The sequence below is a fragment of the Arachis duranensis genome, chromosome 6 (assembly GCF_000817695.3).
Source record: "Arachis duranensis cultivar V14167 chromosome 6, aradu.V14167.gnm2.J7QH, whole genome shotgun sequence".
Taxonomy (NCBI): domain Eukaryota; kingdom Viridiplantae; phylum Streptophyta; class Magnoliopsida; order Fabales; family Fabaceae; genus Arachis; species Arachis duranensis.
In genome coordinates this window covers 1,293,317-1,307,374 of record NC_029777.3, presented here as the reverse complement: position 1 = coordinate 1,307,374, position 14,058 = coordinate 1,293,317, and the positions used below count along the sequence as shown (strand labels likewise).

Here is a 14,058-nt window from a genome sequence, read left to right as displayed (position 1 = left end):
ATATATATATATATATATATATACAAAAAATTATCTGTAAAAAAAATTCAACACTGAAATTTGGAAAGAGAATCTTAAATTACTGCACCAAAACTTCTCCATTATTCAAGCACTTGCTGCACAAGGTTAACTCAGGATTAAAAAGGGTGCACTACTCATTTTATGTTACATCTCAATTTCACATGTTAAACAAAAGGTGAAAACTCAGGTGCACTCGACTTCATATAAAGTTGATAACTGAGAGTTATTAGATAATTTGACTGATTTGACTAAATTTTCATCTAACATCTCTCAACTATCAACTTCAGGTGAAGTCGACTATACCTGAGTTTTCACCTAAACAAAAAAGCCATCCAAGCCCCTTTGTGTATATATATTCTCTCATATCTTATTCATTACTACAAAACTACGTTATTTATTCAGTTGTGGCAAAAAGTGGGTGGATATATAACACATACATACATACATACATACATTCATGCATGTGATGTATGCATGAAGTGCAACCCTAAGCCACATTCCTGATCATCTGAGAGTCTTGAGGTGGAACCAAGAACGTGAAGGGGTTATTGTTCTTGAGTTGCCTTGCTTGCTCATATTGTAGGCCATATGAATTTGCAACCACATCTTCCGGCAAGTTCCACATGTAGGAGTTTTTGCCGGCAAGGTTGGATATGCTGGCCCTTGAATTTGTCTTGAATGCGACGTACAAGAAGTGCTCGCTCTGTGACTTTGCAGCCACGGCGAAGTTCTGTGGCACCACCAGCGATTGACCCTCTTGAAGCTCCTCGTCGAACACTCTATTGCCATTGCAGTCCACCACTTGGACATGAGCTCCTCCGTGCAATGCATATATTATGCTGTTTGCGTTCATGTTGTAGTGAGGAACAAACATTGCATCCTGCGTTCACCACACATAAATAAAATATTAAATTAATTATTTCCAATTTTTAATATTTGTATGGTTAATAATCAAAATGGTCTTAAAACAAAAAGAAAATACTATTTTTATAACAAAAGAGAAAATATAGAGAGCCAATGACTTAAGCGTACAATGTGTACAATAGAGGTTTAGGAAGTATTAGAGATATGACCATTAGTGTTACATTGTCTTGTCAGGTTACGATTTTGGGATAAGTGGGTTCATGACATGGTATTAAAATTCTAAATCCAAAAGATCAAGAGTTCAATCCTTAGTAGTATCCGGATGATTATTCTAGATAGTACGGGTGATGTTCATTTTATTCATAGACAAAAAATTTAACACATTGTACACATTGTACGCTTAGGACATTAGCTCCCTAGCAGTACCATAACAAAATTCAGTCTTTGGTCAACTTTTAAAATTTAAATAATATTATTTAATTAAATTTTAATTAAAACACATTCTTAATTTGTAGCTAAACATGTTAGTGATTAAAACATATAATATTTTCAAGAACAAAAATGTTTGTTGTATACTAAAATTAATCATTGTGTATTTTTGTATAAATATTAAAAGTGTTATTTGTATACTAAAATCAGTAACCAATGTATTNCTTATAAATATATATAATTTAATTTATTTTTATTTTGTATTTAAATATGTATTCTAGCATAATAATTTATTTTAATTGTTGATTTTAGCATACAACTAACATAATTATTTTGAGGATCAAATTAACTTTGTTTTTTGTAAACTATATATTGAATAAATATTTGTAGTTTTTCTATACTCTAATCTTCAAAAATGAAAATAAATCTCTTCTTATATATTTCAATCATAATAGATATATATCAAAAATTAATTATTAAAATTAGTTATTAATATAAAATATATATTAAAATAAATATATAATAATTAATTTTAACGTATAAATAACATTTTTGTCTCTGTCTTATAAGGACAAAAGTAAAATGCAGAAGTTAGAAGAAAGAGAGCAGTACATAGTACGTACCCGATGTATGGATCCATACTCGGCACTGAGTCCGAGTCGATTGAGGATTGGGAGGTCGAGTTCGTTTACAGTTCTGACGCTACCAGCTTGAGGGTTGTAGATATCAGCAGATGTGGATTTGCCAATGTTCATCTTAACACTTGCAGTGCAAATGGTTTCTTCAATGCCGTTGTTGAAGTTTCCAGGTTGTTGGTAGCTCTGCCTCCTCTCTGCTGGAACTAAGATGCTAAGGCCTCTCTTTACTGTCACAATGGCTCCTTGCTCCTCGCTTTCGTTTTCTCCTCTTAGGTTCTTCACTATGTCCTCGTTCACTTGGAAGCCATGTAAGAGGAATTCTGTTGAGAAGCCGCTAAAGACGTTGCCGCCTTCGTTTTCTTGTTCTTGCTGGTATCTTAGGAATTCTTGCTCTTGCTTTCCAGCTAAATTGAACCTCTGTTATTTATTGTTAGTTGTTGTGAATTAGTATATCTATTTATAAATATTATCATTGTATGATTTATCACAGAAAAAGAGTGATAACAGGATTCACAACATTTGCAGAACGTGATTAAAGCAAACTTGAACGCTGTATACTTGTGGTCATAAGTTTAAAAGAAATAAGCAAAGTTCCGTCCTTAAGTCAAAAATGGAAAATTCATAGAAAGTTAGAATCACTACCGCGTAATAGTGCACCTACACGTCTTCATCAACGTTGTTTTTTGACCGGAAGACCAAGAGAAAATTATCGGGATTTTGAGTTATCTGGACACATACTTCGTGAAATGGTTAATGCATCTTTGTCATTTTAAATACCATTGATGTAAAACATATTAAGGGCTTGTTTTGTGAGTTTATAAGAAAAGATTGTTTTTAGTTATCTTTTTTTAAAAGATTTTATGAAAAAAGTAAAAGTAATTTTATATTTGGTATCTCATGCAAAAAGATTTTTTTATTTATCAATTATGTTTGGATATAACAATATAAAAATACTTTTTTGTTTATTTATTACATGAAAAATATCTTTTTTTTAAGAAAAAATATTTTTTTAAAAAAAGATGTAAATTATAACTTCTCAAAAAAGATATTTTTCTAATTTTTCTAGTACTTTTACTTTTACTATTAGAAATTTATCAAATACGCTAAAAAATAATTTTTTTTTCATCAAAATAATGACGCCCAAACAAGCACTAAAAAAATGTGATACCATTTGTTTATCTGAATACATACCCTGGGGAACTGGTCAAGTTGGTTGTGGAGGCTGTTGGTGTGTAAAACAGAAATGGCAACAACATCAGTGTCTTGGTCGTTGTAGATCCAGAAAGCAACGCCGTGGGGAACAGCGATGAGATCACCCTCTCTGAAGCTGTGAACCTTTTGGTGAGTGTCCAGTGGCCTTTGGCTTTGGAATTGTTCAGATCCCTGAATTGGCTCTTCAAATGTGCCAGGACAACCAGGGAATATCAACCCAAAATAACCACTCCCTGTTTATCATAATACACCAACACAAAATTTACAGATATGCATTGAATAATACTAGAAAAAAATAACCTCAAATTATTTTATTCATAATGTAACATCTGTTATATATACATCTAAAATTACTTATTTACTTTAACAATAATTAACAAGTGCAGAATAAAAAAATTGAGCTATTTTAGCTGATTTTTATTATCTTCTAAATATTTTTTTATATATTATCCTAATCCAACAAATCATTTATTTGTTACAAATAAAATGTATATTTTTTAAATTCTACATAAAAAAGTATAGAAACCAACTAGAATATAAGCCAACTTAATCAATTTTTTTATTTTTAATTTTAAAATTTAAAAAACTCTAATTGACTAGGCCTTGCTTGATTCTCTAAACCTTTTATAATCTAAGATATGAAGTTTAAACTCTAGACTTTAATATAGATTAGACTAAAAAGTTATTGGAAAAGTATAGATAATCAATAATATTTTTTTAACAATGTGTGAACAATGTGAATTAATATGATTAAAAGAGTAAATTTAAATTAGTAGCATTAAATTAGAGTGTAGTATATTTTTATTTAGTTAGTGATTGTTCATGTTATTCAAGATAGTCATTGTTTACCTGTAATTTTAAAGTGAATCTATAACTTTTTTTTGTTATTACTTTTAAGAAAATAGTTTAAATTTAAATGACAGAGTAAGGACCTTGGTAGATGAAGATCTCCTGGGGAGCATTGGAGTAGAAAGGCCTTCGAAGGGCGTTGCGGCGGAGGACGAAACGAGAGAGGGCGACGCCGGCGCACTGGAACTCCTGGTTGTTGGGGTTCCAAGTCTCAATGTAACCGCCTTCAGACTCAATGCGGTTGTCGGGTCTCTGGGCATTGAGGCGCTGGAACTGGCACTCATTCTCCTCCCCCTGCTGCCTGAAGGTGACGCTGCTAGCTCCCAGAACTAGAAAGCAAAAGCAAACAGAAAGCGCAAGAAGCTTAGCCATGGCTGCTATGATTGTTATTGTTGTGGTTGTGAAGAGGAGAATGAGAAGCGAGGTGATTTATAGCGGCAGGAGGAGGGTGAAGGAAGGGACACGTCGGAGAGCATTTGGGACACTCTTCAGCATGCATGGCTATGGTAGCCTTCCTGTGTTACACCTCATGAAGCACGATTATTGGGGCATGGAGGCAAGGTTGTGGTCTCTGCATGCAGGCAGTAATCATTGATCTTTAATTGCAATATAATGGAGGAAACAGCCAGGGACCACACAATGCTATTCCACTGTTTTTCTTCCTAGCTACCTTCTTCCTTTCGTTTTGCTTCTATATCACAACCGAGAAATGCCACAGGGCGAATAAAATTTAATTATTGTTTATTAACTGGGAGTTTACTTACCAGGTGTGGTTTTATACCTATAATAGATTATGGATCAAACAATATTTTGAAAGCGGAATAGAAGTGAATATAAAGAAAGAAGAGCGTAAGAGGTAGTTGATTGATTTTTTTGCTATCATCTGAAATACATGAATGAAAAAAAATAATCGAATATTCGGAGGTCAAGAATTAGGTATTGCAGTTGTTATTAATAAGTTATTTATAAGATACAAAGAATGGTTTGGAGTTAAGTACAATGGTTGTTGATGACAATTTTAAAGATGATTATAAATTCAATTGCTTTAATTTTGGCTTTTTAAGTTTTTTTTATGCTTGTTCTTTTGAATTGGTTGTTTTATACTTTTTATTTCATTTTATTATGTTAAACTTCTTTACCTCAAAAAAATATGTTGATGAATTATTAAACTATAAAAAATAATGACCAAAAATAATAAATTTGACTAATACTTACTATTTCTTGAACAAGTGTGCAATTTGTATATATCCAATACAAATCGATTTATTTATTTTCAAATACTGTTGTATATCTCAGGTACTGAGTCATCGAATTAATTTTTTGTGCTTGGTACCCCAAATGTAAACACGTATTTAAATTAGTAAACACTCTATAAATCATATATTTTGATAAATATTAAATTTATTTAATTTAAATATAAAAAAACCCATTACCTTTTGGGACAAAGCAATAAAGTATTTTGTTTTCAATTGAAAATATTTCCAAATAATTTAACCTGAAAAATCTGAAAATGTTGAAAACGTAAAAACATTGTTTTCATTTTCATTAGTCTTCTTTAAAACATTTTGAGAGAAAATATTTTCAATAATAGACAATAAAACATACTTTTAAACTTCTTTTTCATTTTTCCAAAAGTGAAAAATAAAAATAAAAATGGACAAATCAATCACACTCTAACTTTCATTGAAAACGTTTTCTATTATACATCACGACTACATGGTTCTATGTATTTTCAGTTTTAAACTTTTAATTGTAAATGAAAATGGTTAAACCAATCCGTAGCTTCTGGCCTTCTGCGCAATTCATGGATTCCCTGATACTGTTCATTTGCGTTTTTTCATTAAGATTTCCGGTTAAATCTTTCATAGAACTTGGAAGTTTTTATGTGGTAGAACCATTTAAGGCCTCTTAAACTTGAATGTTCAAATCAGAGTCATGTATGACAAATATGACAAGAGCAGAAAAATTAGTGGACAGTGGGTTTTTTAACTTATCCCTTTCCTCTCCTTCCTCTCCCAGGCTATTCTCTTCTTTTCCGATGACCTATATCTCATTCTTCTCTTTATAAGAAAAATGTATAAATAGTTCATGTATTACTACTATTATTAAATTTCATTTGCCTGCTTGCAACATGAGGGCATATGTAACTTAACATCTAAGAGAAAGAGACGAAGGATATCAACATCATGAGAAACTAGCATGATCTTACAAGGAATAAATATCATAATCTCTTGGTGAAATTCCTACTAGATACATATAGGAAGTCAAGAAACCACCAAGTTAATAGCCTTGGTGATTACATAGGTTATGACTTATGAACATAGATAAAACATGATGTTAGAAGAAACATGCCACCTTTTACTTTACTCACTCTCTATTGCTCTTGAGGCTAGATTCGGCGTTGCCCTTCTCATCTGCCTCATCTAGTATTGTGGTTTCAACATGATGACCATCCCCATTGGTTGCATTGGCTTCAACACCGTTGGACTTTTTGGGAAGCTTTCTTTCAAGTTCCTGAGCAGCTTCGAACTCTTCGGACTCATCCTCTTCAAATCTTTTAGGAAGTTCAATAGGATTTTGAACAGCTTCCGCATCATGCTTTGCAGTGTCAGCATTTGGAGTCTCTTGTGCCACAGACCGTTGAGCAGCCTCCAACTCCTCGTACTTGGAAACTATCTGCTGCAGCTCATCATTAAGATACAAAGCCTCAAAAAGTGTCTCTTCATCATCTGTGGTGCTTTCCGCAATTTCCTTCATGATAGAAAGTGAGTGCTTGCACTTGTCCAGCAAACTGAGAGTTAAATCTTCCTGCGAAGGAACGATAAATTGTAAATTCTATCAACAAAATGTTATCCCACAAACTGGATTACATGGGGGGGAACACATCATTTTATATCTACAACCTATCTCCATTTGATCCATGCCCTTGCATTTAAAAGCAAGTAATTGAATCGGAATTTCGATCTTCACAAACATATAGAACATACAAAATCACCATGATGTAGTGAACAAAACACCAATTTATTATACTAGATAGGAATTAGACCTTCAAGGTTTTGGGCTCTGCCTCAGAATTTATTATGCTAGATAGCAATTCAAGACTGTTTCGTGCAACTACAAGAAGCTCTTTCTTCTCTTCAGCTGACATGTGTTGGAGACCGGAAGAAAAAGCCAAGTCATCCATAGAAACTAGTCCAGCTTCGGGAACAGGGTAGCTTGAAGGAGGGTCTAATCCCTGTTGTTGAAGATAAGACCCTAAATTGTGAGGAACACCGGGCGAACTTCCTCCTCCTACATCAACTGATTCAGCCCTTTCTTGCAAACTCTGCCATCAACCACAGAAAAATCAGAACTCAGTTAAACCCTAAAAAAAGAATGTAAAGCGCTCCAAAATTAAGCACTTCATCTTCCCATGGCAAATTCAATTCTGACATTCAATCACATATAACGATGCAAAACAATATAAATCCCTAACAAATCAAGAACAGAGATAGCTGAATCTGAAAAAGATGGACTAACCATGTAAGTTTGACGAAAGACAGGGAGATAAGCGAGATCCTGAGACTGGCCCCAAGCCCTAATGAGGTGAAACGCCCTCCGACGAACATTGGGATCAGCGTGAGGGTTATCAAGGAGCTTGGAGATCATTTCATCGAGAAGCTTCTCGGATGCGATCTCGGAGAAGACTTTGTCGCAGTTCATGGCGGAAGCTTCGAGAAGGTCAAGGGTGAGTGAGTGAACGAGTGGGTTCTTGTGAGAGAGTCTCCTCTTGATGGCCCTAACAACCTCAGAGCCGTTGAGTTGGTCGGAATTGATCATGGCACAGATCCTGAGGTTAGTGCCCCAATTAGGGTCCGATAGGGTTTCGGAGGTGGCGTCTTCGACCATCTTGGATTCGGGTGTGGGTGCCTGGAGCATCTCCTTCACCTCCTTCATCTTGACGCTCATGATTCGCCCCATTTGGGCCCCACTCGTCATGAGCTTCTCGCCCAGTTGAGAAAGATTCAACTTGTCCATGGAGAATGCTACTACTTCTTAGTTCTTAGTTCTGCCTGGGAACTCAAAAAATCAAAATGCTCTCCAACTTCGCTTTGCTTTGGGCAGCATGATTTAGGCGTACGTGTCCAATCCAACGTTTTCTTTGGCAGCATGCTTAGCATAGCGTCAGCGTCATTGGCCAATCCTGCTGATTCAGCAGCCTTTGTTACAAGGACCAAATTTTAATTTGAGTCAAATTTAAATTCGATCTTAAAAATAAACTATCATTTCTTGTCTTCACTTATTATTGAAAGTGTTTGTTGGAATGTTTGGTATTATATTTACTTGTTTGTTAATTTGTATATTTTAGTTAGTAGTTATTATTCATATATTGTATTATTTTATTTTTGTTATTTAAGTAAAGTTTGATTTAAAATATTTTAGGAATAAATAGGTTTAAAAATGTGAAAGAAACATTTTTATTGAACTAGTATTTTTACTCGTAATAACATTATGAAAATATAAATTTTTTAAAATTACAGTCCATTTTGTTCTGACAGTATAGATTATACATGGCACAAAAGATTTATAAAATCAAACTATTTTTACAAAAAAAAGTTATAAATTTACAAAAATTTCTGGCTAAGAAAACCAAGGTCTCTGTAGATAAAAAATCAAATAACAAAATTTTTTGTTATTATTTTTATACAAAAAAGTCTAATTTTTTATTTGAATTATATTATTTTGTTAATTTTATTTTTTGTAGAATAAAAAGGTAGAAAAAATAGAGAAAGAGAGAAAAGAGAGAGAAAGATAAAGATGAAAAATGAGAGCGAGAGTTTGTTAATTTAAAAAAAAAATTATTTTAATTGTAATAAAAAATATCGGATGACATATTTTGATTTGTCAAATTACTAATATAAAATATAAATTATATAAAGAGTGAACATGATAGAGAGAAATAGAAAAATGGAGAGAGGTAGATGAGAGAATTTAGGAAGAGAGTTTATTAATATTGGAGAAAAATATTTTCTCTCAATTTTAATAAGAGAGTGTCATGTGACACATTTGATTATTAAATTAGATAGTAATATATGATATATAATATAGGTATATTTCAATTTCAATTTTAATTTTAATGCAATTAAAAATATCATGTTGCACATTTTTATTGTTAAATTAGTAATTAGTCATTGATATTGATAATGATATACAAAATAGATAGAGTGGTTGAAGGAGTGAGAGAGATGGAGAAAGAAAGAAGAATGAGGGAAGAACTCTTTAATTTTGGAGGAAAAGATTTGATTTCAATTGCAACGAGGGAGTAACATATGACACATTTTGGTTGTAAAATTAGTATGTAGGAGAGAAAAATTCTTCTTAATTTTAGAGGAAAATATTTAATTTCAATTGTAATAAAAAAGTGACATGTGGTATATTTTAGTTATAAAATTAGAATTATACAATAGATAATAGATTTTTTATTTAAAAATATGATTAAAAAGAAAAAGTTTAACTATGCGGACATACCTGATATCCAACCCATCGACAAATATACGGATCAAATCCGACATTAAAAATCGCAGATATCATATTCGATCCGATTCAATAAAAGTTATACAGATCGGATCAAATTTTCGGCTATATCCAATTCGCATACACCTTAGCCAGAGTCAGAGCCCATGTTAACTTTTAAAAATGATGAATTGATGATAACCCAAACTAATTAATTTGGGCCATTAATTTTTTTTTCTGGCCAATGGATCCATAGTTCTAATATGGAATTTCCTCTTTGCCAAAAATAGTAGGGAATTTCGTCATCCCCTGGCCCCTTTCGCTTTTATTTTCTTTTGGACCCCCCAAAAGAAACATCAAATGTGAGACCAAAAATAATAAATAAATCTTAACCAAAAAAAAAAAAATAATAATAATAATAATAATAAATAAATAAATAAAAGATTGACTTGCTTTCCTAGGTAAACATTGTCGTCAACGCCACTTTGAGATTCAGCAAGTGCCTCTAAAGGGGAGAAAAAAAGAGAGGACCAAGGGGGTGGACCCAGTTCGAAATTTTAGCAATCAAATAAAGTTGTGAAGTTGGGTTGTTGATTCAGATTTTCTGTAGTCTTCAAATGTATGCTGTTTTATCCAAAATGAAATTTATTAGTCACATGGAAAGGAGGTGAAGATTTACTAAATGCTTTTATATAGTGATATATAGTACTGTACAACAATTCAAAACCATGACGTATACGGCAAATTAGACGAGCAATTAATACGCAATCCAGTCTCATCTAATTTATCTAATATACTAATCTAAAGCGCATTATGAACAAGATCTTCTTACTCATTTTTTTAGCTACACCGGTTGATTTGAGATTTTGTACTAAATCCCTTATATTAGTCCTCTAAGTTTTATTTTTGTTTATCTACAGTATTTTTCGACTCGACAAATCAATAATTAATTTATCGTAAATATAAATTTTATTTAAAAATTTATTATTAATTAATAAATTATTACATTATTTAATTAAAAAAATTAGTTCTCAAATATTTATTAAATCTAATTAGATTCGATTAAAATATATTTTTAGGATACATGATAAATTTATTATTATTAAAAAAATTTAAAATTTTTTTATTTAATAGATATAAAACAAATGCATTAAAAATTTAAATTTTTATATTTTTAATAAAATTTTTTCAATTTATAATTTTAATTTATACTCTTAACACATAATAGATAAATCCAATTAAATTAATCTTGAGTTTACAATGTCAGTTTCTTGATTATTCTGGGTAGAAATGAATTTAATAGATGTTGATAAATTTAACAGTCAATTTAATTTAATAAAAAAAATTCAAAACTAATTTTGACCAAAATTAAAATTTTAAAGACCAACTCGACACTAACCCATTAAATATGTAAGAATTTAGATTAAAAAAAAATTAAAGTGCTTCTTTGTTCAGAGTTCAGAATAGAATAATGTATAGCAATTAACCATGCGCTCTTTTTTTTTTCAATCGGAAATAAATTAACCTTGAGTAGTCCTAATTTAATTAATTATTGTGTTAAATACAATTTTGGTCTTTAAAGTATTAGTCAAAAAATTCTTTTGTTTTCAATTTCTTTTTTATATAAAATCGTTTTTTATTTAAATATTAAATTTTTTTACCAAATTACTCATAAAAAAATTATAAAAAAAGAGAATGTTTATGTTTCTTCGAAAGGAGAAGAAAAGAAGAAGAAAGAAAAAGAGAAGAAGAAGAAAAGTTGTCCACGATTACATCTGTCTCCACTTTCGTCGTCATCTTTATATAATTTTGGTCCCTAAAATAAGAATAATTTTAAAACCAAGTTAAACCAAGTTAAAACACATAAGTAAACCATAGCTAGGTCAATATTACATGAATCAGCCAAATAAAAAATTGGTTCATCAATCAACCAAAGGAGATTTCTATATAATTCGAACCAATTTGGTTCGAACTTAATCTCCATGTAATTCAAACCAATTAGGTTCGAATTACACCTTGTAAAGATTTGCCAAATAATTCGAACCAATTAGGTTCGAATTAGTGTGAAGAATTAGTCAGCAAGTAATTTGAACTAAGATGGTTCGAATTACTAAGAATTCGTTCCGCACAGCAATTTAAGTTACGAACATAGTTTCTGTATCATGGTTTAATAAAACTCGCAGAGTTATTTATTCCGGTGTGCATTAGACATACATTTCGTTTAAAACTGCGGAGAAATAACATATTCATTAACTAAATTCCCATTCAAAGTACATCACACTGACGTTAACAAATTCTATCAATCAGCAACTACAAGTAAGAAAACCGATAATAGTGGAATCTAAACGCGAAATTGAAACAACAAAAGTACCAAATCCACCAAAACACCTAATCATGCCCCCGTGTGTGCTCTGCTCCTCCGAGCTGTGGGCAACTCCGACGTGTGTGGCCTGGCTGCCGACAAAGCCCACACCTCTTTGGCCGGTTCGGATCTGCCTCGTCCATATTGGTCCGTATCCTAGTGGACCTCAGCCGACCCTCTCTCGCACACCTCTTATTGGGGTCAGGGATGACAGTCGACCTGTCATATGGTGGCCAGAAACCCTCCGGAATGGGAGGTGTGAAACCCATCCGATACACACTGAAGACCGAACTAAGACGATACACGTGGTGGACGTAAGGCTCCCATGTAAGCTGTGAGTAGGCACAGCATGCCAGTGCGTGGGAACACGGGAAATGAAGAGTCTGGAAGTATCCACAGTCACATGTCTGAGATGCAAGCGAAACTCTGTAGCTACCTAATGAGAAAGAACCAGTCGGAGTTGCAACGTTCCCCCATACTTGCCATACAGATGGGTGCCGTCAATACTAATTAGGGGCTTGCAATGACGGAATGCCTCGATACACGGTGGAAACGTCCAGAATAGTCTGTGAAAATAAGCTCGAGACTCGTCTAACTATCCACTGACACGAACAGGGCTCGTCTTTAGGACTGCAACAGTACCAGCCATCGTCAACTGGACTCCTAACACCCACCTTGGGAGCTCATTGTACGACTCGTCCCAATCACCATAGATGAGGACAACAGCCTTCTGCTTCGCCAACCAGACCCTCCTGTAAGTCGACCTAAACCCGAAGTGTGTTGCGGTGGCATTTAGGAGCACCTTGATGCTGACGGATGCGTCAGCCCTAACCATTGGCATAATGAATGCCGATATCACATGGTAATCCAATTTCCTGTGGTCGCTGGAAATCGAGGTGGCGAGACAAGTATGCGGTCCGTTGTAATGTTTGACCTCCCAAACTCCCTTTCGCTGTCGGAGACTAAGCCGAATCAACCATGTGCACCCATTGCCGAACTCAGAACACTTGCCCACATACCGGCGATAGTCAGACTCCATGACCTTGTACTATACCCTTCGACGGATGCTGTAAGTCTTGACACTTAAGAGGGCCTCTTCTTTATCCGGAAATTGCTGACCAACCTAAAACTCTGTCAGACTTGCAGACCCTTCAGCATCTCTAGCGCCAAATCCAGTCGGCTGCCCAGGTACCCCCTCCTGCCTCATGGCAGCCAAGTCCAAAGAGGAAAAATGTGGAGGGTACTGCTGCGTGCCAGAGCTAGAACCACCGCCCGCCCCAGCAGGCTCACTTGCTCCAACATCATCGCCACTGTCATCAGCAATCATATCCGGCTCGACATCATCCTCCTCTGGATCATCCAAGAATCCATCTCCAACCCCAGCCGGTACAAGACACTGTAAAGAGGTCCACGGATATTCCCCTTCTCCGACCTCGTCGCCTACACTCCCGTTGAGATCAACAGTGAATGAAGGGGAGGCGACAGGTTGGAGGGGCGGCTCGTACGCAGGGACAGAGGAAGATGCCACGGCTGGTCTTGAACTAGAACCGGCTACCGTGGCTAAAGTGGTGGTATTCCGGTTCGAACCCCCGAGCTGGACACGGCGTCAACCAACTTTGCCAACAGTTCTGGTGTCCTCACCTCTGGAAACTGCCGGCGACAATGAAACATGACCTGCAAGTCATCATCACTCCCGATTGTGAAACAATCGTACTTTATGGTTTTCTGGAGCACCGTGATTGGAATTCGATAAAAAAATTTCTTAACCCGTTTCACACCTTCTAGACCAAGTTTCAGCAGTACAAAGCTAACAAGGTCCTCATACCTCGTCGTAGGCCTTACGATAACACAGAGAGGATCCTTATCAGTGAACTTCACACCGGAACGAGTTTTCCTCTTAATGGATCCTCTGTGGTGAACCAACACTACGAAACTCTCCTCACTAGCCATCTTACCTCCTTTCTAATGATACCAACTCACGTTCAAACCATATAAATATAGCTCTGGTCCTCACTAATTCGAACCACCATAGTAGGTGTAAATCGAACCAAATTGGTTCGAATTACTTGGCAAATGTGTAATTCGAACCTAATTGGTTCGAATTATATGTAGAAGTTCAAACCTAATTGGTTCGAATTTTTTGGCAAACCTTTACAAGGTGTAATTCGAACCTAATTGGTTCGAATTACA

General features: G+C 34.4%; 3 protein-coding genes across 3 annotated transcripts; all 3 read right to left on the bottom strand.

Annotated features, from left to right (window-relative positions):
• Window positions 1-194: 194 nt before the first annotated feature.
• On the bottom strand, window positions 195-4,409 carry LOC107491757 (arachin Ahy-3). Its single transcript, XM_016112679.3, has 4 exons — window positions 4,097-4,409; window positions 3,144-3,397; window positions 1,938-2,369; window positions 195-901 (listed from the first exon to the last, which is right to left on the bottom strand). Exons 1-4 carry the CDS (start codon window positions 4,383-4,385, stop codon window positions 509-511), a joined length of 1,368 nt encoding a protein of 455 aa, XP_015968165.1. The 5' UTR covers window positions 4,386-4,409; the 3' UTR covers window positions 195-508.
• A 1,791-nt stretch (window positions 4,410-6,200) lies between these two features.
• On the bottom strand, window positions 6,201-8,135 carry LOC107491759 (TOM1-like protein 2). The gene is made up of 3 exons (XM_016112680.3): window positions 7,533-8,135; window positions 7,060-7,338; window positions 6,201-6,821 (listed from the first exon to the last, which is right to left on the bottom strand). The coding sequence occupies exons 1-3, from the start codon at window positions 8,028-8,030 to the stop codon at window positions 6,381-6,383; spliced, it is 1,218 nt and encodes a 405-aa protein (XP_015968166.1). The 5' UTR covers window positions 8,031-8,135; the 3' UTR covers window positions 6,201-6,380.
• A 4,856-nt stretch (window positions 8,136-12,991) lies between these two features.
• Window positions 12,992-13,818, bottom strand: LOC127748357 (uncharacterized). Its single transcript, XM_052262682.1, has 2 exons — window positions 13,510-13,818; window positions 12,992-13,462 (listed from the first exon to the last, which is right to left on the bottom strand). The coding sequence occupies exons 1-2, from the start codon at window positions 13,816-13,818 to the stop codon at window positions 12,992-12,994; spliced, it is 780 nt and encodes a 259-aa protein (XP_052118642.1).
• Between the last annotated feature and the right edge of the window lie 240 nt (window positions 13,819-14,058).

Excerpts from the sequence above, each read along its gene's own strand:
- LOC107491757 (XM_016112679.3), bottom strand. The coding sequence starts at position 4,385 with ATGGCTAAGCTTCTTGCGCTTTCTGTTTGCTTTTGCTTTCTAGTTCTG. Across the intron at positions 2,370-3,143 it reads AACTTGACCAGTTCCCCAGG|AGGTTCAATTTAGCTGGAAA; the intron begins GTATGTATTCAG and ends AATAAATAACAG. Across the intron at positions 902-1,937 it reads AGTATGGATCCATACATCGG|GATGCAATGTTTGTTCCTCA; the intron begins GTACGTACTATG and ends TGGTGAACGCAG.
- LOC107491759 (XM_016112680.3), bottom strand. The coding sequence starts at position 8,030 with ATGGACAAGTTGAATCTTTCTCAACTGGGCGAGAAGCTCATGACGAGT. Across the intron at positions 7,339-7,532 it reads TCTTTCGTCAAACTTACATG|AGTTTGCAAGAAAGGGCTGA; the intron begins GTTAGTCCATCT and ends GGTTGATGGCAG. Across the intron at positions 6,822-7,059 it reads CAGAGCCCAAAACCTTGAAG|GAAGATTTAACTCTCAGTTT; the intron begins GTCTAATTCCTA and ends GTTCCTTCGCAG.
- LOC127748357 (XM_052262682.1), bottom strand. The coding sequence starts at position 13,818 with ATGGCTAGTGAGGAGAGTTTCGTAGTGTTGGTTCACCACAGAGGATCC. Across the intron at positions 13,463-13,509 it reads GTCGCCGGCAGTTTCCAGAG|CTCGGGGGTTCGAACCGGAA; the intron begins GTGAGGACACCA and ends CGCCGTGTCCAG.